The 20,209-nt window shown below is 40.8% G+C and overlaps 2 protein-coding genes across 4 annotated transcripts; one reads left to right on the top strand and one right to left on the bottom strand.

Annotated features, from left to right (window-relative positions):
* Positions 1-861: 861 nt before the first annotated feature.
* MITD1 (microtubule interacting and trafficking domain containing 1) lies at positions 862-9,980 on the bottom strand. 2 transcript variants are annotated; one of them, XM_061626875.1, is made up of 7 exons: positions 9,555-9,980; positions 4,759-4,860; positions 4,497-4,633; positions 4,330-4,416; positions 2,437-2,552; positions 1,236-1,296; positions 862-1,155 (listed from the first exon to the last, which is right to left on the bottom strand). In XM_061626875.1, exons 1-7 carry the CDS (start codon positions 9,673-9,675, stop codon positions 1,060-1,062), a joined length of 720 nt encoding a protein of 239 aa, XP_061482859.1. In that variant the 5' UTR covers positions 9,676-9,980; the 3' UTR covers positions 862-1,059. The 2 variants fall into 2 exon arrangements, with proteins under 2 accessions (XP_061482859.1, XP_061482858.1); XM_061626874.1 differs by having other exon boundaries at positions 4,744-4,860; positions 9,555-9,979.
* Positions 9,981-10,002: 22 nt separating this feature from the next.
* Positions 10,003-15,684, top strand: MRPL30 (mitochondrial ribosomal protein L30). 2 transcript variants are annotated; one of them, XM_061626878.1, is made up of 5 exons: positions 10,003-10,135; positions 10,736-10,819; positions 11,372-11,518; positions 14,932-15,005; positions 15,117-15,684. In XM_061626878.1, exons 1-5 carry the CDS (start codon positions 10,085-10,087, stop codon positions 15,250-15,252), a joined length of 492 nt encoding a protein of 163 aa, XP_061482862.1. In that variant the 5' UTR covers positions 10,003-10,084; the 3' UTR covers positions 15,253-15,684. The 2 variants fall into 2 exon arrangements, with proteins under 2 accessions (XP_061482862.1, XP_061482861.1); XM_061626877.1 differs by lacking the exon at positions 10,003-10,135 and adding an exon at positions 10,195-10,438.
* The last annotated feature ends 4,525 nt before the right edge of the window (positions 15,685-20,209 follow it).

Raw genomic sequence — 20,209 nt, 5'->3', positions numbered from 1 at the left:
ATGAGGGAGTCCCTGGCTATTGTTCTGGCTATCACCATAGGTTATCTCCAGTTAGAGATAACAGTGTTCATGTAATGCCTGCATCACAGTCTCAGGTTTCCCTAATCAGGAAGGCTCCATTGTTGGGAGATGACATCAGCATGCTATTGTGACAGAAATGACTGCTGCACGACTGTCCCCAAAACTCTTATTTTTTCAGTAACTGACACACATGGTATCAGCTCCATGTAGTATTCCAAATGCCTTGCAACATATCTGGTAGACACTTCATTATACATAGCTGTAGCCTCTCATCAGCTTTGATCTAAAACATCACAAAGGAAATTAAGTTGCTTTTTCAGACATCAGTGATTCCTAAAATATCTGAGTTGAGCAGATTTTTGCCATTTGCTTCGTTTGTGATTCTTAAATTTTGGTCTAGGAGCCATCAGCAATCCCTGTTTTGCTTACAGATCCAGATTAAGTTAGTTACAGATTCAGTAACTGAAATTAATGGAGCTTAAGAGTCATGACTAACTTGTCCCATGGATTTGAATGGGACTAAAGCATGACTAATTTAGTCTGCATCCATCTCACTTAAAATAAGAGGAAAATGCTACTTAAGGTTTCTTTGAAGTCTCACCACATGGTGAAGGTGCAGCCTACTTCTTAGTTTGAAATTTAAATCTAATAGCTGTGTAAATGGCTACAGTGGAAACTTTTGGAAATTTATCAGCTATATGCACAATCTTCCCTGTACACCCATAGAGTGGTAAGAGACAAGTGTAGTAGTCAAGTTTTAGTTTCAAGGCTTTTTTGAACATCCTTCCACACAGTACGGGAAGAAAACAAGGTAGTTCAGTACAAACAAGCAAATCAGAATTGTGGTCTTCAACAGAGTTTAATAACCTTTGACAGCTGATTACCCTGGGGTAAACATGCCTCTTTGCTTAGATAGGATACTAATCAGACTGATGTACAGTAATTAAAAAAAACTATATACAATTTATTTTACAAAAAAATGCACAACAGCTCTTGCTTGAAAAAAGCAGTAAGAGTGGTTGGAAAGAGAACTGAGGATCATGTTTTCTTTGTATGTTTAGTGTGAAAGATGTCCACTGTAGTTTCATAACATGGTCTCAGATCAAAATCACAGTATCCAAGGTAAAAACGACCCTGTGGAAAACAGATTGTTCTTCTAATTAAGCAATTCAGTAAACCAAATTTATTTAAAAAATGAACAGAGCAGTTCTCACCTGTGGTTTCTTAAAATAATCAAGGCCTCTTCCAATTTTAATTATCCATCCATTGTTGAATCTGTTTTAAATACAAAAAGAAAGAAGTTATTCTTCACACATAGAGAAACTATAGACGTTATGTAATTGGATAAAAATCCTGTTTGGAACATGCGTGATGTAGATTTCAAAAGACTTTTTAAGAATTTGTTTTGACTGCATCTATAAATCCTGGTTTTTCAAATTGGTTGAAGGCATAGCAACAGTTTAGCTAATAAATGAACCAATGTAGTCCATTCGGTGGAACCTTAGACTTTAAGGAACCTGGATTCAAGTCACTGCTTTGACCCCAGTTCTGCATCTGAAAAATGGGGACACTAGTGTTCTTCCTCACAGGGCTGCTACTAAGGTTAGCAAGAGAAAGAAAACAAAAGTATTTTACAAATTAAAAGTTCTGAGAGGTGATTACTCCATCAGCGAGTCACAATGATCAGACAATGGATGACAGTTGCCAGTTTCAATCTCTGCAACTTTTAAGTTGTTCTCATAGAGTCACTATGCTCCTGTTCATACTATAATTTGCAGCATGGAAGAGTGATGCAAACACCTCCCCTTTCCCACTGAAATACCATTTTACATGAAGCAGATTCCCCCGTGGAGGCCCAAACGGGATGGGGTGTAGGAGATAATGTGAAGTAGGTTACATTGGTCTCTCAGTGACATACAAACCTGATATGAAAGCTTAGCCGCCATGTTAGGTATATTAACCTGGTGTGTGCAAGCAAATATTTTGCCTGCTTTTCCCATCATATGGCTTGCTGTCATCATTTTTGCCCAACAGCAGGCAGCAAGGGTGGGAAAGAGATATTTAAACAGTTGGCAGGAGATACCACTGCTGCATACTCTTTAAAACTAATGATACTAAGTCTTCCAGAACTTGAACTGACAAATCCCAATGTGCTATCTAAAGTTAGAAGATAAACTTAGGCTACAATCTTTAACGATATATACTCAGAACCAAGCCCCACTAAATTCAGTGGGACTTACTCCCAGGTAAGTGGAATTAGGATTGCAGCCTTAGTAATCAATTATATGGATGACAACCAATTAAGACACACTGAGAGAAGACCCTCGTAAGTTTGAAAAACATTGGACATCACCCTATGTATCTTAGCAAATCAGTGTCGAATACTGGTGGTTATTTTGTTCTCATGTCACCAACCTAATCTCTCGGTCATGTATTGAAGGAGAATATGATACATCCAGTGTTATGCCAAAGTCCTTCAGGGACTGTTTTATCTCTTCTAGAATACTCATCTGTTGACTCTTTCCATTGACCTGTTAAGATTTGTTTTAAAAATCAAATAAAGATAATGAAAACATTACATACTGAGATTATGGACATATTTATCTGAATGAAACCTCTTTAATATTTTCACTTTTATTAATGCAAACACTCAATTTAATGTTAAAACATTATCAGCTAATATTCACAAAGAATCTTATGAAAGGGAATGTGTGTTGACTGCTGGAGACTGAGTAGGAACATAAGAAGAGCCTGCTAGAGCAGGCCAGTGGTCCATCTAATCCACCATTCTGTTTTCACAGTGGCCAATCGGAAGCCTGCAAGAAGGACCTGAGCACAAGAACACTCTTCTCTCTTGCGGTTTCCAGCAACTGGTGTTCAGAAGCACACTGCCACTGACTATGGAGGCAGAGCATAGCCATCATGGCTAGTAGCCATTAATAGCCTTATTCTCCATGAATGTGTCTAATGTGTCTGCATGCATCCTGGACTGCCTTCAAGTTGATTCTGACTTACAGTGACTTATGGTAAGCGGTATTCAGAGGGGGTTTACCATTGCCTCCCTCGGAGGCGGAGAGGCAGTGACTGGCCCAAGGTCATCCAGTGAGCTTCATGGCTGTGTGGGGATTCGGACCCTGGTCTCCCAGGTCATAGTCCAACATCTTAACCACTACACCACACTGGCTCTCCTAATTGTCTAGTAGCCCTTAATAGCCTTATCCTCCATGAATGTGTCTAATGGTGGCCATCATTGCCTCTTGAGGGAGTGAATTCCATAGTTGTGTGAAGAAGTACTTTATTTTGTCTGTCCTGAATCTTCCGACATTCAGCTTAATTGGATGTCCACAAGTTCTAGTGTTATGGGAGAGGGAATAAGTGAGAGGTAGAGGCTAGATGTCTTGTCAGAAGAAAAACGGTAAAAAATCACATTCTGAACAAAGCCCCATGTATGCCCACTCCTAAATGTGGCTTCAAACTCAGACTTGCAAAGTCCACAAAAAATTAGACGCGCACACAATTTTTTACATTTTACTAAACCACCAGCTCTGCATATACACTTAAGTTAGTCATTTGTGCAACAATAATGACCTGAAAGGAGAACAAAACTGTTGCTCAGTGGTAGAGTTCATGCTTTGCATTAATATGGTCCCAAGTTCAATCCCTGGCATCTCCAGGTAGGACTATGAAAGACCTCTGAAACGCTGGAAAGCCCTGCTAGCCCTATTGACAATATTGGGCTACATGGAGCAATGTTCTGACTCAGTAAAAGACAGTTTCCTATATTCTCTTCCAATTAACCAAAATGTTCCTTGCCTGTTACTTGACACAGGCACCTAGGTGAGTAGTTATTTATGAGCCTACCCTTATCCCAAAATTATCTCCCCAGTATAAATGCGTACTTTTAGGTACAAAATATAGCAATCTTTCCCACCTTGTTTCCCTTAGGACTGAATTGTTTAATATATTGTTTCTCCACACAACAGATGTATCAGAAATAGAGTGTTATGCTCAGAAGTAAACAAGATAGCATATTTCTTTCAGGACCATTTCCATTCAGAATTAGAAAGTCCTAATATATTATTGCAGCTAGCAAAACATTAATTGAAAAATCCTCTGACAAGAGCAAATCCTTTTTACTCTTGCCATAGTGATTATAACTGTTTAACTTCAATAAATATAACTTTATACAGAATAATGAGTCTTACACTGCAATCCTATACATACCTACTCAGAAACCAGTCCAACTGAATACAATAGGGCAAAATCTGAGTGGTTACAGGATTGCAACCTTAAGTGTAAAATACTTACTTCATCATGAGAGGTAAGAAGGTGTATAGTTTTCACTTTGCATGGTCCTTTAACAAGCATTTCACAGAATCTTAAGAAGTTGTACAACTGTAAACAAGTAAATAGGATTAATTTTGAGATGCAAAAGGACAAGATGCTTTTAACTGTATAAATCAACAATGTCTTACCTGATGGGCTTGCCTAACGTAAGGGTCTTCAACCCAAACCTCTGTAACAGTTTCACTGAGATATTCTTTGAATAGTTTTTCATAGCTGAAACCTCTTGTATTTTCTTCAATTTTAATTTGTTTGTGGTATTTTCCATCTAAAAACAAGAAATATTTTCACTAAAAAATAAAAAAGGCAGTATGGTTTCTTTAAAGGAAAAAAATTGATTCCAATGTACAATTCCATTGCTGTAATAATGAAACTTACACAATAGCTTCATACCTTCTTTCTCTTTCTCAAGATATTTTTTAATATCTTCCGCCCTGTTCATGTAACTTGTTATTTTGTCTCTATAACAAGCCTTTTTCTTCTCATCTTTTGTCGCTGCCAACAGAAGACAAGATGCATAGAAGACAGTGAAAAAAAGGGTTCCTTTTCATTAAGCCCACTTATTTCATTTCAGTTTAAACTTAAGACATGCATATACACAGCAAGGATACTGACTGGTATCCAGCTTCCATGCAGTAGAGCGATTAGCTGAAGAAGTAACTGGCAAGGCCTGTCGGGTTCCTGAGCTTTGCCTGGGTAAGGATATGAGGGTGTGTGTTTTTTTAAAGCAAAATGACAACTGTCACCAATTCAACATAATAAGAGTTATGTGTTTTGGGTTCCTAAAACACCATATGCATTGTGTTTGCTGCACCTTCTATGAGCCCTGACAATTCAGATACGTTAGTGCAGTGTAGTTACTATCTCAGCTGGGGTCCTTATCCCAGTACAGAAGCCACTCACTCCACAGGTTGTATGTCAGATTTGGGACATTATACAGTTCTGTTCACTCCATCGCAAAAGGATATCTTAAAAATGAAAAAGGCACAGAAAAGGTCAACCAGAATGATTAAGGGGTCGAAGTACCTACCTTACAAGAAAAGGCTCACTGTTTTGGAGTTTTTTTAGTACAGAAAAAGATGCCTAAGACTGCAATTTAATGCACCCACTGAAAATTAGGAGGAAAATATGGATTTTCCAATAAATGTTTATTGCTTGTAGCCACAGGCCATTGCAAATTTAAAAACATGGATAGAATTGGTGGTAATAGCCATAATAGACATTTACAAAATTATAGAAGGTGCGGAGAGATAACAGGTGAAAAAAATCACCCTCTTTTATATTAATTGACAGTAGGTTCAAGACAAAAAGAAAGAACTGTACACCACAGAATTCACTACCATTCCATTTTTCTTTCGTGTCATGTATTTTTCGATTGCAAGCCTAATGGCAGAGGCTGTGTCCCTTCCCCTTTTCAGATTCGTAAACCATATTGGGAGCCTTTCTTTGGCTGAAGAGCAGGTTTTTAAAAAAATCTTAAACAAACACTGATTTATTTCTGAGTAAGCATGTATAGGATTGCACTGTGAATCTTTTTTAAAGAAAGGATTATATAAATTCATGGGAGACACGTCTATCATTATAAACTTAGGCCTCAGTCCCACTATGATGATCAATATTTCAAACGACAGCTCATGGAGGTTCACATGAATGTACCTCCATAACAAAAAACCCTCAGACCAGCTACCTAAAAAATAAGAAATGGGAAGAAAGGTTCTAAACTGGCCTTCTCCCTGACACCTAATGTTCTATGGGGTGTGTGTGTGTGTGTATATATATATATAAACGTAATTGTAATTAACCAAACAGAGGTTTTTATTATATTAACAAAACGTTTCAGCTTCCGCCTTCATCAGCTGCCAACATACAAATGCTGTTACCAAGGTGGCAGTTATAGAGCTTTGAGGATGGAATGCTCAGAGGGGCTTCATTTGCAGAAGCTAAGTAGTGGTGGTACTGTCCTCCAGGTTCAGGCCATGTGGTGCCAATGTGTCCAGAGAGTAAATCCAAAAGTTCTCCCTTTTGGTCAATGCTGCTGGATCTGCTGGCATCTCTATCGCTGTAATGGAAAAGTCCAACAGGCTGTGACCCTCGATGTTAAAATGCTTTGCAACTGGTTGCTCTACTTTTTTTTGTCAAAATTGCCTACTTGTGGTTCCTGAAGCATGTGCGTAGGTCAGTTGTGGTCTTTCCTACGTATTGGATATGACATCCTGGTCTTTTGCACTCGATGATGTAAACTATATTGCAGGACCTGCAGGTGATGTTCTGTTTGATGTAATATGTCCTGCCTGTCCTAGTGCTTGTAAAAGTGGCTGTCTCCCTGAGGTACACACAGGTGATACAGCGTTTGGAGTGACAAGGATGAGACCCTGGATTGGTGATAGGTGGCTTAAGCACAGCTCTCACCAACAGTCTGCGCAAATTAGGAGGTTGGCGAAATGCTAAAACAGGAGGCCTGCTGATGGCTCTGGTAAGATGTTCAGAGTTTGCCAGCAATGGGTAGCTCTCCCTGATTGCTCGGTGATAGTTAGGAGATGCTGGATGGAAATCTACCACAAATGGAATCCATTGCTCTCTGCTCTTTGACACCTCAGTATGATGGAGGAGGTTTTCTCTGGACAGAATGGAGGCTCGGTGGATGTTGCAATTCATAATATGTGGAGAATATCCTCTTCGAAGAAGGTGTTCTTTAAGTTCACTGATCCTTCTCTCGTATTTATCTTCAGTGCTGCAAATAAGTTTGATTCTCAGAGCTAAGCTATACACAATGTTCTTCTTTATATACCTAGGATGGCAGGATTTCCAGTTTAAATAGGTGTGGGCATCAGTGGGTTTGCTGTAGAGATCAGTGCCTATTGTATTGTTTTCAATGGTAAGAAGGACATCCAGAAAAGGGATGTGCAGATTGTCATTTGTACTATTAAATGTAAACTTAATAGAGGGATGGATAGAGTTGATGTAATTTTTAAATTGTTCCAAACTCTCTTTACCATTCGTCCAGACCATAAAGATGTTGTCAATGTATCACCACCATATAAGTGGTTTGCTGATGGCCTTTTTGAGGATCTCCTGTTCCAGTTTACCCATAAAGAGATTTGCATATGATGGAGCCATGCGAGTCCCCATAGCTGTGCCTTGTAGTTGCAGGTAGTGTTCTCCATTGAATGTAAAGTTGTTACAAGTCAGGACTAGTGTAGCTAAAGTTGTGAGAACCTCTGTTGGAGGATTGTTCATATCTCTGGTGTTAAGGAACTCATTTAAAGTCTGAATCCCATCATTATGTGGTATATTGGTATAAAGAGATGTGACATCTAAAGTAGCTAGTATAGTATTGTTGTGGAATTGATACTGCTTGTTTAAAGACTCAGTTTTAAGCAAGAAGTTCTTGGTGTCTTTGATATACGATGGGAGGTTTTGCACCAAGTTTTGTACATTTAAGTCAATGTACAGAGAAATCCTTTCAGTAGCTGTGTTGTTACCTGAGACAACTGGGCAACCAGGATTGTTGGCTTTGTGGATTTTAGGCAGCATGTAAAACCTTCCAGGGGTGGGATTTGGATTAACAAGGAGATCAGCAGTTTCCTCTTTTAAGAAGCTTCCTACTTGTAAGGTTTTGTATAGATGTAATAATACAAGTATTGAGATCTGTGGTGATGTCTTTGTCAAGAAATCTATATGTTGTTTCATCCTATAGTTGTCTTTGACCTTCTGCTATATAGTCTGTAGTGTGAAGTACCACAACAGCACCACCCTTATCTGCAGGCTTGATGACAATATCCCTTCTCACCTGAAGGTTCTTTAGGGCTATTCTTTCTTCTTTTGAAAGGTTGTCGTGAGTAGGAGTTGGTGTGTGGTTGTTGATGACTCTGTTTATTGATAAGAGAAAGGTTTCTAGGATTGGATTCCTGTTACTGTTTGGTGTCCAAGTTTTAGGTGGCAGAAACTGTAGCAGAGTATCTCTACTGTAGAGGTCTATGTTGTTCTTAGAGTCATAAAAAAATTCAGCCAATCTACATCTCCTTTCAAATGCTTTGATGTCACATTTCATCTGTGCTATAGTGTGCTCTCTAGGTGTTGGGCAGAAGTTGAGGCCTTTGGATAGAAGCCTAATTTCATTAGATGACATTTTGCCTGCAGTGAGATCTATTATTGTTGTGGAGTCATTTCTGTAAGTTATGTCAGGTGATCTTGTTATACATGTGGAAGTTTTTGGAGTAACTCTTTTGAATCTCCTGTTTTTCTTTTTCTTGTGGTTAGCTTTTGCTCTTGTAGTACATGAAAATATTTCTTTATATATAGAACACTGTATGAACGTAATATATATAGTCTGAAGTGGAAGGGCACAGACACAGGTTTGCCATCTTCTGTGAAGAACCAAGTATTTCATTCCTTTGCGTATCATTTTGGAAGGATGTGGCTCCAAAAAGCAGTTTAAAATAATTTAAATAAATAAATGGAAACTCCATGTTTTTAGACAGTATACCTTTGAATATCAACTGCTGGAGACAGATGTGGGGATGGAGACATTGTTTTCTTCATAACCTGTTTGGGAGCTTCCATGAGCATCTGGCTGGCTGCAGTGTAGAGACAGAATGAGGCTAGCGGGACTAGTTTGATCTAGAAAGGCTGTTCTTACTGTAGTGTACAGCAAGGGTTGGCAAAGACATAGTCTTAAACTGAAATAATTCTAAGCCCAGGTATTTGTTATGAGTACTAGAACTGAACTGAACTTACAGCCCTTCCACACAAAGATCCATTATCCCACCACCACATCTTTCTTCACCTGTATACGTAGGGTTGAGGAGTCATTTTGTTACAGTTATTCAATTGGAAAATTCTTGCCAACCTATTTCAAATTATCCACAGACCACAGATCTACCAGGAGATTCCGATTTAGCTTCTGTCAGCTGGGCAATAAGGTAGGATATTATAACATCTATGACGGTATATGCTATTTATTATTTCTTAAACGTGATATTTCTACTTTTTAAAAACAGTACATTAAAATTGCCATTTAAACAGATAACGTGCACTACATTTATTCAGAAGTTATATGCAATGTAATGGAACTTACTCTCAAGTGTGCTTAGGACTGCTGTGCTGTTCTTTACTCACATATTGCATCAAACTGCATACAATGGACAGCATCATCTGTAGCGAGTGATGGGAGAGACAAAAGATCTCACCTTTGAGCACTCGCAGCAAAAGATCAATCCCTTCCTGATAGCAAACAAGTGACTCCTGGAAGCGAGATGCCAAGTCCAGCTCCACCGCCCGCTTCAAGACCAACACCGCTGGATCTTCCATGGTGGCTGGGAAATCACCCCAACCATCGGCGATGAGAATCCTCTTCGTAGGAGGTTGCGAACCCCACTAATAACAAGAATCACCCTACAAAGTCCGGTAAACTTCCGGGAGACCAAACATGAACCCAATCAGCAGATACAAGTAAACAGCGACGAAACAAAAAAAAAACCCTCCCCGCCTTCTGCCCATCACGTGATTTCTAAGAAGTAGAAACTGAAGATATTTCCACCGAACGGTCGGAAGTCTAGAATCATGGAAACACGATACCGCTCGGCTTCCCTTTTCCTCCAATACATCTACTTCCTGGTACAAGGAGGTGGAGATTGTGCTCTCTGTGATTGGGCGATTCAAGCGAGCTCCTCCCTTTTCTACGTACAACGTCTGACGTTTTCCCACTCTGAGATTTAAGATGGCGGTGTTTAGAAGAACGATGTGCGGCAGTCCTTTTAGTGCCTGGCAGGTGAGAGATGCGGGAAAGGTGCTTCGCAGTGGAGAGTTAGAGACTGTTGTCCTGCGTGTAGAGGGCCTCGGCCTCAAGTCCAGTATAGTCTTCGGTGGTGTTGGTCACAGCTTAGTCCCCAAATCTGGTGTTAATGCTAGGTTTAATTCTGTAGTTAACATGGTTGTTCTCCTGGATATCTGCGGGGTGTCATTTCTCTCTTCGCCTTTACTCCCAAATATATTCAAAATAGGGAGGATGACTTTTAACAGAGCTTATGACTTCAAGCTTGCTGGGTTTCTTTGTCATAATACACAGACTGGAGTAAGCTTGGTAAACTTTTTTTTCCTGATTCTTGAATGCCATTTAAAAATCTGCTTTTTTAAAAAAATCGCATTCACAGGGTTGCCATAAGTCGTAATCGATTTGAAGGCACATAACAACAATGATTGGTACTGAGTGTTTTTAAAATTTTTATCACTAAATAAAAATGATAAAGGAATTTGTAGAATTTAATGTTAACTAGCAATGGAGAATTAATTACTGAGAGAAATCTGTAAATTAACATTAAGCACGTGTTAACTATGTGTCATCTCCCTCTTTCTTCCCTTCCTAATTCAGAATCTTGCAAAAACCAAAGTGGAGTCAACCACTTGGAGGGTGTGGATTAGGCAGAAATTTACAAAGCCAAGAGTTCCTGAATGGGTAAGCCTTGTGTTGGAAAAAAAATAATTTGTTTTACTTTCACACTTCTTAGAAGGCTTATGAAAGTACTTCTTGGGTTATGAATGAAAATGATTAGTATGTCTGCCTTGAAACATATATTCACAAACCAAAACCTCATGTAAAACATTACTTTTGCTCCACTCTTTGCTGTTTACAATGCAATTTTGTGCACATTACTCAGAAGTAAGCATCATGGTGTTCGGTGGGGCTTACCCCTGGGTAAGTATGCAAAGGATTGCAGCCCGAATCTGCAACACAACATATTTTGAGAAACCTGTATGCAGGGCTGCTAATTCTGTATCTTCTAAATTCTGATACCTTCCTGGAGCGGAATTAAAATTTTAATATGAAAGTCTGATTTTAGTTTAGATTTGCAGAGGAAAAAATTATTTGATACAGATTTGTTCTTGCTGTCATCTACTACTTTGCTATGAGTCACTTTTTATTACTGTTAACAGGCCTTAAGATACGTAATGTGTTGAATGGTAATGACAGTATAACTAAAGCCTGACTTTGTTGAACTTATTTTAGGTATTTGAGCCACAACCTGGTGATCATGAAAAATATGGAGGTGATCCACAGCAGCCTCATAAACTGCATCTTGTCACCAGAATCAGAAGTGGAATAAGGCGTCCTTATTGGGAAAAGGAATTGCTCAAATCTCTGGGATTAGAAAAAGTATCTATCACATTAGCAATCTTGTTTTTCTTTCTCTTTTTTCTTTTTTTGCCTTATTCCAGGAAATAAAATGCTCAGGAAATCGTTATCTTTCTCTGACATTAACTCACACATCCCAATCCTATGCAAGATCATTCAGAAGTAAGTCCCATTAAATTAGGTGGGACTTGCTCCTAGGTAAATATGCACAGGTCTGTAGTCTTTCCGAGATCAGAAGTTTGGACAGGCGTGTTGGAAAAACCTGTAACTAGAACATCTCTATCTCAGGGCAAGGTATTAAATTGAATGATTTGCAGAGTCCCTTTCCAGTTTCTTGTTAAAGATCCACATCCGTTAATTAAAAATAGTTATAAATGGGTTTGAGATCTTTTACCTTTATATTCAGCCTTTATTGGGACTAGCAGTGTCTCTGGCATCTGGTCACCAGAGCATTTAAAATTTGATTCTCTAAAGTAGGAAATATATTTTTCCAGCACTGGGTTGTAGTATAGAGGTGATTTCCCTGAGTTTAAAAAGAAGTTTTGAGATTGAATTGAAAACTAGATTTAATGGGAACTCTCATCAAACCTTTTCTGGAACAACTCCCCATTGCCTAGTCACACATGCTGCAGTGGTAGAATCTTCTAAATTCGGAGAAGGAGAACCAGAAGTGTACACTCCTAGCATCTTCTGTTTATTTTGAGTGTGGGGCAGCTAGAACCATCTGGGAGAACATAGAGGAGGTTGTTTGAACAAGCCTTTTCTGGAGCGACTCCCCAATATCCATCTGGGGCTTTCCAGGGCTTCATGGTAGATCCTTTCTTCATTATTTTGTTCTCAGTTTGTGTAAATCTCTCACTGGGGAACTTCTCTTTCATACTCTATGTTGTATTATGTACAACCAGTTGCTTCAGAGAGCATGTGGGAACTTAGGATTGTATTCAGCTACTCAGAGTAGACCCATTAAAATTCATGAACCTAAGTTAGTCATATCAATCAATCAATCCTTTATTTGCTTATGGCCATAGGCCGTTGCAACATGAAACAGCAAAACAGTAATTCTAAAATACATTTAAAATAAGAAGGTAAATCAACAATTTATTCACACATTGAGGTAATATACTTTTTTCTAATCTTTCTGGCAGCAAGAGCGAAATTTGCCACCGCAATAGTAGTTTGGTTATTGTTGTCCATCAAAAGGGCAATTATAAATTCATTAAAAGAAAGACCGCTAGAAAAACAAGGAAGAGGAACCAAAAATTTTCCTCTCGGATGTATATAGAGAGGACAGAGTAACATATAATGTATTAAGTCCTCAAGGACCATACAACCAAAAATGCAAAAACGATTTGCAAACGGAATTCCCTTATATCGGCCCTCTAAAATGGCAGTAGGCATGGCTTGGAACCTCAGCTCCGTAAAAGCTTTACGTAACGGAGCGCGGGTCAGAGTAGTAAAATAAGATGGTGGAGCGTGGTTAAGTTTTATTTGAGGGAACCACGAGGAAAAAGAAGCTGCCACGATTGAGGCTCTATCCTGATATGCATCGTGATTAAAAATCCAATTTTGAAGATCAGAGGAGGAAAGGCTTAGGAACTTGGTTGGAGTAAGATCGTAAAACGATAATAACTCCGTGTTTTTTTTCCCCCAGACATTCACTCCCTGCGGGTCGTTCCAACAAAGTTTTATAAGGGAGGAATCGTCCAGAAATCTGGACCTTTTCCAATATCTTAGAAAAGCCAGATCAATCCTAGCAGCCAGGGACGGAAGGCCCAATTCCGCCCTTAAATGGGCTGCAGGAGTACCTTTAGAAAGACCCAAAATTTGCTTCATAAATTGGTTTTGGAGAACTTCAAGTCTATTTTTAACCAAATGGCCCCAGAGCTCTACACCATACAGAATTTTTGGAAGTAGTTTAGCAGTGTAGATTTTTAACATTGGACCTAAAAGCTGGCCACCACGTGAGTAAAAAAACTTCTTTAATTGGCCATTAGATCTTAATGCCGTCAGCTTGATCATTTCTAATTGGGAGGACCAAGAGAGATTATTATTAATACAAATACCTAAATATTTAAAGGTACTAACTTGTTCTAGTTGATGACCATTTAAGAACCAAATGGATTTTGTCCTACTGTACCTCCTACAAACCATCTCTTACCTTGCAAGACAGATAAATGTTTTGCATCTAATATATATATGTTTCAGTGCAAATAAGCATATGCATCTAGTTGGCGAGTGCTGTCCCTGATTAGGAAGGGAATCTGCACACGGAAGCCTGCTTTTTGAGTGTGGTTCTCCCTTACTGAGTAGAGGTGCCGAAATGGATTTTTCCAATGTGAATTTTTAGTAGATCAGTTAATGAATCTTGGTCCACACCTTTATCTAAGTTGTTGCCATTTATCATAGCTTGATCATAATAAATTAAGATGGGCAGTATCCAGTGCACTTGTTTCATTCTGTACACATCCCACACTCTGTCCACATCTGCGCTAGAGGGTTGGGGGAACCTCCAGAAGAGATTTAGGGGGCACGATGGGATAGGAGAGGGAGGGGAAGTTCCATTGCACAGTTAAACATCCTTGATGGAACAAGTTCATTGAATATTGCTGGGTGTTAGCACATATTGCTGGGTGTTAGCACTTTCCTCTTTCAACAAGCCTTTTAGGTTGAGACCTATCCCAGTCTGCAGCTGTGTCAGAATTGTTTAATATGTTTTTTAATAATGTTTTTAACCCTTTTAAAACATTTTTTAAAAAATGTTTTTAATGCTGTTTTGTTTTAATGTATTTTAAGATCTGTTTTTATGATGTTTTAAAGTGTTTTAGTGCTTTGTTTGCCACCCTGGGCTTCTGCTGGGGGGAAGGGTGGGATACAAATTAAATAAATAATAAATAAATAAATATGCAGTGTTTCATGGAGTTTAGCATAAATGATCCTGTACCAAAATGTGTGATCTAAAAAGGGATGAATTATAATCTCATTTTTCCTGTCTTAATCTTTGGTTTGCTTTTTGGTGATACAGAGTGCTACCCAATGTTAGTGATATTCAGAGCAGACCACCTGAAATCAGTAGTCTTAAGTATTTATTCCAGTGGTTTACTCTGAACGTCACTAACATTAGATATCATCCTGGGTCTTTGTTTTTATTAAATCTGTTAGTCTTCATGATTGGATTTGCCTCTTTGGGCTTCCGCACGGGAAGGGCAGTATAAAAATGAATTTAATAATAATAATAGAAATGACAAAGTAATACAGGGATAGCCAACATAATGTCCTCCAGATGTTGTTTGACTATGACTCCTATCATCCCTGATCGCTGGTTGGGGCTGATGAAGTCCAGCATCTAGACAACGTCTAGTCACCTTCACAAATTCAGTATGTGTAATCATGTGTTTGAAACTAAATCTTTCTTTAAAATCTGTGCTTATCTACAGAGATATGAGGCCAGAGTGCACAAAAACATCCCTTCTGTTAATAAAAAACTGAAAGTGATTAAACATCTGATAAGGTTAGTTAACTCTTCTTGCCAGCAACATTTTAAAATGGTTTTTGTAGAACAATACTAAAGTGTTTCATCTCTTTGTCTCTCCCCACCCCCACCCCCTGGCCCGGTCTGTAGCATAAAACCATTAAAGCTACCCTATGGAATTCCAACGGAAGAAGAAATGTCTGATACTTATATTAATTGTGCTGGTGAGCTAATAATTCGCCATCGTCTAAAAGCACTGGAAAAGAAAACAATTGATGCTTTGTAATGTGTAGTGACATTTTATACAATAAATGTAATCTTAAAATGAAAGTTGTGTGGGAAGCTAATCTACGTAGCAACATGTCCAAGTTTTATTTAACTGTTTGATCAAACATGCTGAGCAACCAAGTGTTCCATCTAGCGTGACTTGTCTGGATTTGTACATAATACCTGTTTCTCCAGTTTGCCTATTATAAGCGCCATAATGGCACAGCAGTAGTTCTCAAACCTTTTACCTCCAGGGATCAGTTTCCACAGTGACTTGTATGCTGAGGAACCCCTGTGCATATTTTATTGTGCATACTTGGTTCACTCGTGGGCAACATAATAAACAGAGATGGCATATGTTGGCATATGTAAACTTTTAATCGCTGTTTGAAATTCCCTGAATACTACTACAGTCCAAAATGTGTTGGCTTAATAAACACATCTGTCTACCCCATTGTATTTTGCTTCTGTTCCTTTTTGGGTTTCATAATCCAAACCCTGGCCAGGCACCAGCAGGGCATGACAGAGCAGCATCTGCAGTCCTGTTGCTAACGCCACCCAGGGCAGAAGGTGGGGCAGGAAAATCTGTGGAACTGGTGGAGTGATCAGCCGGACGTCATCATGTGGCAGTTGGGCCAGCTAAGAATTCAGTGGATGCTCGGATGGCTCAGTTCCTGCCAGCCCCATTTTTGGGGCTTTTTGTGGATTATGAAACAAACATTGGGCGGCACACGATGGAGTGCTGCTGGAGGCAGACCATGTCAGAATAGAGGAACAAGGGATAGATGCATAATATCCATCCCTTGTTCCAGGTCTGCCCATAACCCGAAGATAACTGGGGGATGCAAGATTCCAACCAACCTTCGTTTGCTGCTGTGTAATGCCAGGTCTGTGGTACAGAAAACATCTTGCATCCATGATATGATCTTGGATGAATCTGCAGACCTGGCATGTATAACGGAGACCTGGCTGGACAACGCCTCGGCACCTATTCTAGAGGCGATGTGCCCGCCAGGTTTCCATTATGCACATCAGCTGAGGGAAGGAAGGCGGGGAGGGGGAGTGGCTGTCATCTGTCGGGAGTCCTTGGTCTTTGCCAGGTCTCCTCTCCATGAGACCAAGTTTGTTGACTGCATGTACTGGAGGTTGGGCCCGAAGGGCAGTTTAGGGATCCTGCTTGTGTACCACCCGCCTCGCTGCACGGCAGAATCCCTGGCCGAGGTGCTAGAGGTGGTCTCAGGTGTGCGCATGATGTCCCCAGAACTGTTGGTGATGGGTGACTTCAATGTGCACGCTGAGACCACTCTCAATGGAGCCCCTCGGGATTTCCTAGAAACCATGACTTCCTGGGAACTGCACCTTAGTAATGCTGAGCCCACCCATGTAGCCGGTCATGCTCTCGACCTTGTATTTGTCCTGGGAGAGGAGAAAAGTGCTCTGAAGTTGGGGGCCATTACTTTTACCCCTGTGTCATGGTCAGACCACTATCTGGTAAACGTAGACTTCTCAATGCCGCACACCCTCTGCAAAGGCACAGGACCTATTAGAATGGTCCGCCCCAGGCGCCTGATGGATCCAGAAGGATTCCTGACTGCGCTGGGGGATTTGGAACTTGCTGAAGGTCATTCAGTCGATACCCTGGTGATGGAGTGGAACTCAAGGATCACCGGGACATTAGACCGAGTGGCCCCAAAACGTCCTCTCCCCCTGAAAAGATCCCAGACAGCACCATGGTACACACCACGGTTGTGTGTTCTGAGGCAGGAGGTGAGACGACTAGAACGCCGGTGGCGTAAGTCCCGCTCCGAAGATGCCCGGACACAAGTTAGAGCAGCAGTAGCTGCCTAACATGTGGCAATAAAGGCAACAAAGAAAGATTACTTTGCTGCCTCTACTGCATCAGCAGAGTGCTGTCCCAGGAGGTTATTCCAAGTGGTCCGAAGCCTGGTCGGTCCAGTTGCTCAGGAACCCTTGGAATATTCGAAGGCCTCCTGTGACAATTTAGCAAAACACTTTGCCGATAAAATCGAACATCTGAGAAGCTCGATTTCGCGTACCGTGAATGCAGATAGTGGACCAGAGTTGACCAGTCATAATGTGATCCAATGGGATCGGTTTCAGCCTCTTCCTTCTGAGGATGTGGACAAGGTGTTGTCAACTGTGAAACCTACCACCTGTCTCCTCGATCCATGCCCATCATGGCTTGCGATGAGCTGTAAAGAGAGATTGGGCGAAGGGATCAAGGCGGTGGTAAATGCATCCTTGAATGAGGGTGTATTGCCATTAGCCCTCAAGGAGGCAATTATAAAGCCCATCTTGAAAAAGCCCTCCTTGGATCCCCAAGATCTAAACAACTTTCGCCCAATTTCAAATTTACCATTCTTGGGCAAGGTCATTGAGCGAGTGGTGGCCAATCAGCTGTCAGCGCACTTGGATGAAACGGATTATTTAGATCCATACCAGTCGGGTTTCAGGACTGGACATGGAACTGAAACAGCCTTGGTCGCTCTGGTGGATGATATGAGGAGGGCACTAGATAGGGGAGAATTCACCTTTCTGGTCCTCCTTGATCTCTCAGCGGCTTTTGATACCGTCGACCACGGTATCTTGCTGGATCGTCTGGAGGGATTGGGAATAGGAGGTACAGTATTAAACTGGTTCCGTTCCTTTCTCTCCGATAGACACCAGCAGGTGGCATTGGGAGATGAGGTTTCAGACCCTTGGCCCCTCAAATGTGGTGTGCCACAGGGCTCTCTCCTCTCTCCCATGCTATTTAACATTTATGTAAAACCGCTGGGAGCTATCATCAGGAGGTTTGGGCTGCAGTGCCACCAATATGCGGATGACACTCAGCTCTACCTCTCATTCAAGTCCTCACCAGAGTTGGCTGTGGAGACCATGTCCAAGTGCCTGGAATCTGTGAGTGGATGGATGGGAAGAAACAGGCTAAAGCTGAATCCTGATAAAATGGAAGTACTGCTCGTGGGAGACAAAGGAGGGTTGGGAAATACTGACCTGGTGTTTAATGGGGTAAAACTGCCCCTGAAGGACCAGGTCCGCAGACTCGGGGTGATCCTTGATTCCGGGCTGTCCATGATGGCCCAGGTTTCATCGGTGTGCCGGGCAGCTTGGGGTCAATTGCGTCTCATCCGAAGGCTGCAACCCTATCTTCCTGTCCACCAGCTCCCACTCGTAGTACATGCTCTGGTCACCTCTCGTTTAGACTACTGCAATGCGCTCTACGTGGGGTTACCCTTGAAAACAGTCCGGAAATTACAACTGGTACAAAACGCGGCGGCTCATTTACTTACGAATAGCCGCCGTTATGATCATATTACCCCAGTGTTATACAATCTCCACTGTCTTCCAGTTATTTTCCGGGCTCAATTCAAGGTGTTGGTATTAACCTTTAAATCCCTATACGGTTTCGGCCCAGTATACCTGAAGGAGCGCCTCCACCGTCATAAAGTGTGCCGCCCTACAAGATCTGCCACTCAGGGCCTTCTCTCGGTTCCGCCGACTAAAGTGGCTAGGTTGGTGAGGACTCGAGAGAGGGCTTTTTCTGTGGCAGCCCCCACGCTTTGGAACTCCCTCCCAATGGATCTTCGACATGCCCCTTCCCTAGATATATTTCGCCGGGGCCTGAAAACTTGGCTTTTCCATCAGGCCTTTATGACCTTTGAGACTTCCAAGGTGAACTAGTCCTAGAACTGTAAAAACAATCTACTAAATACTGTAATTTTTGTATTATACTGTACTGGCTATATTGTTTATTGTATTTTATTATGTTTTATTGTAAGCCGCCTAGAGTGGCCATTGGCTAGATAGGCGGCCTATAAATTAAAGTTTATTATTATTATTATTACCACCAGCAGCACATTCAGTGGGCAGAGTGGGGAACTCTGTGCTGGCGAAATGACCCTGGCCTTACTTTATAGAATGGGACACCTCCACCCTTCCCAGCCTGGCATAAAGGGGGGGTGAGGCTGTAATCCAAAGTGCAGCCCAGGACAGCATAGTACTATCCTACAGCTCTATATTGCAGAAGTTCTATACTGATGGACAAGCTGCCTTTCAGGGAAGCTTGTCTGCCATTTTCTTTTCAGTGAGGGATTCCTTATAAACTGTTGAAGAAACTCAGTTCCCTGGAACAGCTTGTTTAAAAGAGTGTTTGAAATATAGAAGGTATTCACGTTTCCTGGTTGAGATAGAAATAAAAGATGAGTGGTTTCAGTGCATGCAAAAGTCTACATTTAAAGTCTGTTGTATTTTTAAATGAGAATGGGTGGTATGCATTCTATTTTAAAAAAACCTCCTATGACTGCCTTCTAAACAGGATCATTGGACAACAGCAGCCTGGTTTTCTCATCAAACTATAGTTAATTTTTAACTATGTCTTAATGTATTTGAGCAGTATAGTATTACATGCTGCTCCAGAGTTCCTGATTCACTCCTTCCAAACTCCTGCTGTTGTTAACCAGGGAAGAAGCAAACCAGAGTTTGGCTTTGTGTTTTGTGTGGAAAGAAACAAATAAACCACAAGTGGAAGCCAAGGTTTGTTCTTGGCATACCACTTATAGTTTGTCTGGGGAAACCAAACACCCATGAGTGCTGGTTTGCATGTAACAACAAGCTTGCCTCTGGTTTCTTTCCTCCCAGATGCAGAAACAAATCAGGAATGTTTGAGGAATGTGTACCAGCACCCTACTCATTGCATTAACTGTGGCTTAATGTTACATGCAAACTAGGCCAGCGTGAATGGCTGATGAGCTTCTTTGGCACTATTGTTACACGTACACTAATGCTGTCTAAATGGGATGTAACAAGTCTGGAAAGAGATCGTGGAATCAAAGTAGAATCTTGGTGAAATGTACTGTAGTAATCAAACATCATCATTTGTGTTAATCAAAGGACTATCCCTCCCAATATCACAATGTGTGTTTACTAAAAGTGCAGATTAAATAATCATCAGATGT

The sequence above is a fragment of the Rhineura floridana genome, chromosome 5 (assembly GCF_030035675.1).
Source record: "Rhineura floridana isolate rRhiFlo1 chromosome 5, rRhiFlo1.hap2, whole genome shotgun sequence".
Taxonomy (NCBI): domain Eukaryota; kingdom Metazoa; phylum Chordata; class Lepidosauria; order Squamata; family Rhineuridae; genus Rhineura; species Rhineura floridana.
The sequence above is the reverse complement of the archived record's forward strand: the minus strand, read 5'-3'. Positions and strand labels throughout refer to the sequence as shown.

What these genes read in the sequence shown, in the direction of transcription:
- MITD1 (XM_061626874.1), bottom strand. Translation starts at nt 9,675, where the DNA reads ATGGAAGATCCAGCGGTGTTGGTCTTGAAGCGGGCGGTGGAGCTGGAC. An exon ending in AGAAGGTATGAAGCTATTGT is followed by an intron (nt 4,634 to 4,743) that starts GTAAGTTTCATT and finishes TCTTGTTTTTAG; the next exon opens with ATGGAAAATACCACAAACAA. An exon ending in ACGTTAGGCAAGCCCATCAG is followed by an intron (nt 4,417 to 4,496) that starts GTAAGACATTGT and finishes ACTTGTTTACAG; the next exon opens with TTGTACAACTTCTTAAGATT.
- MRPL30 (XM_061626877.1), top strand. Translation starts at nt 10,295, where the DNA reads ATGGTTGTTCTCCTGGATATCTGCGGGGTGTCATTTCTCTCTTCGCCT. An exon ending in GTCATAATACACAGACTGGA is followed by an intron (nt 10,439 to 10,735) that starts GTAAGCTTGGTA and finishes TTCCTAATTCAG; the next exon opens with AATCTTGCAAAAACCAAAGT. An exon ending in AATCTCTGGGATTAGAAAAA is followed by an intron (nt 11,519 to 14,931) that starts GTATCTATCACA and finishes GCTTATCTACAG; the next exon opens with AGATATGAGGCCAGAGTGCA.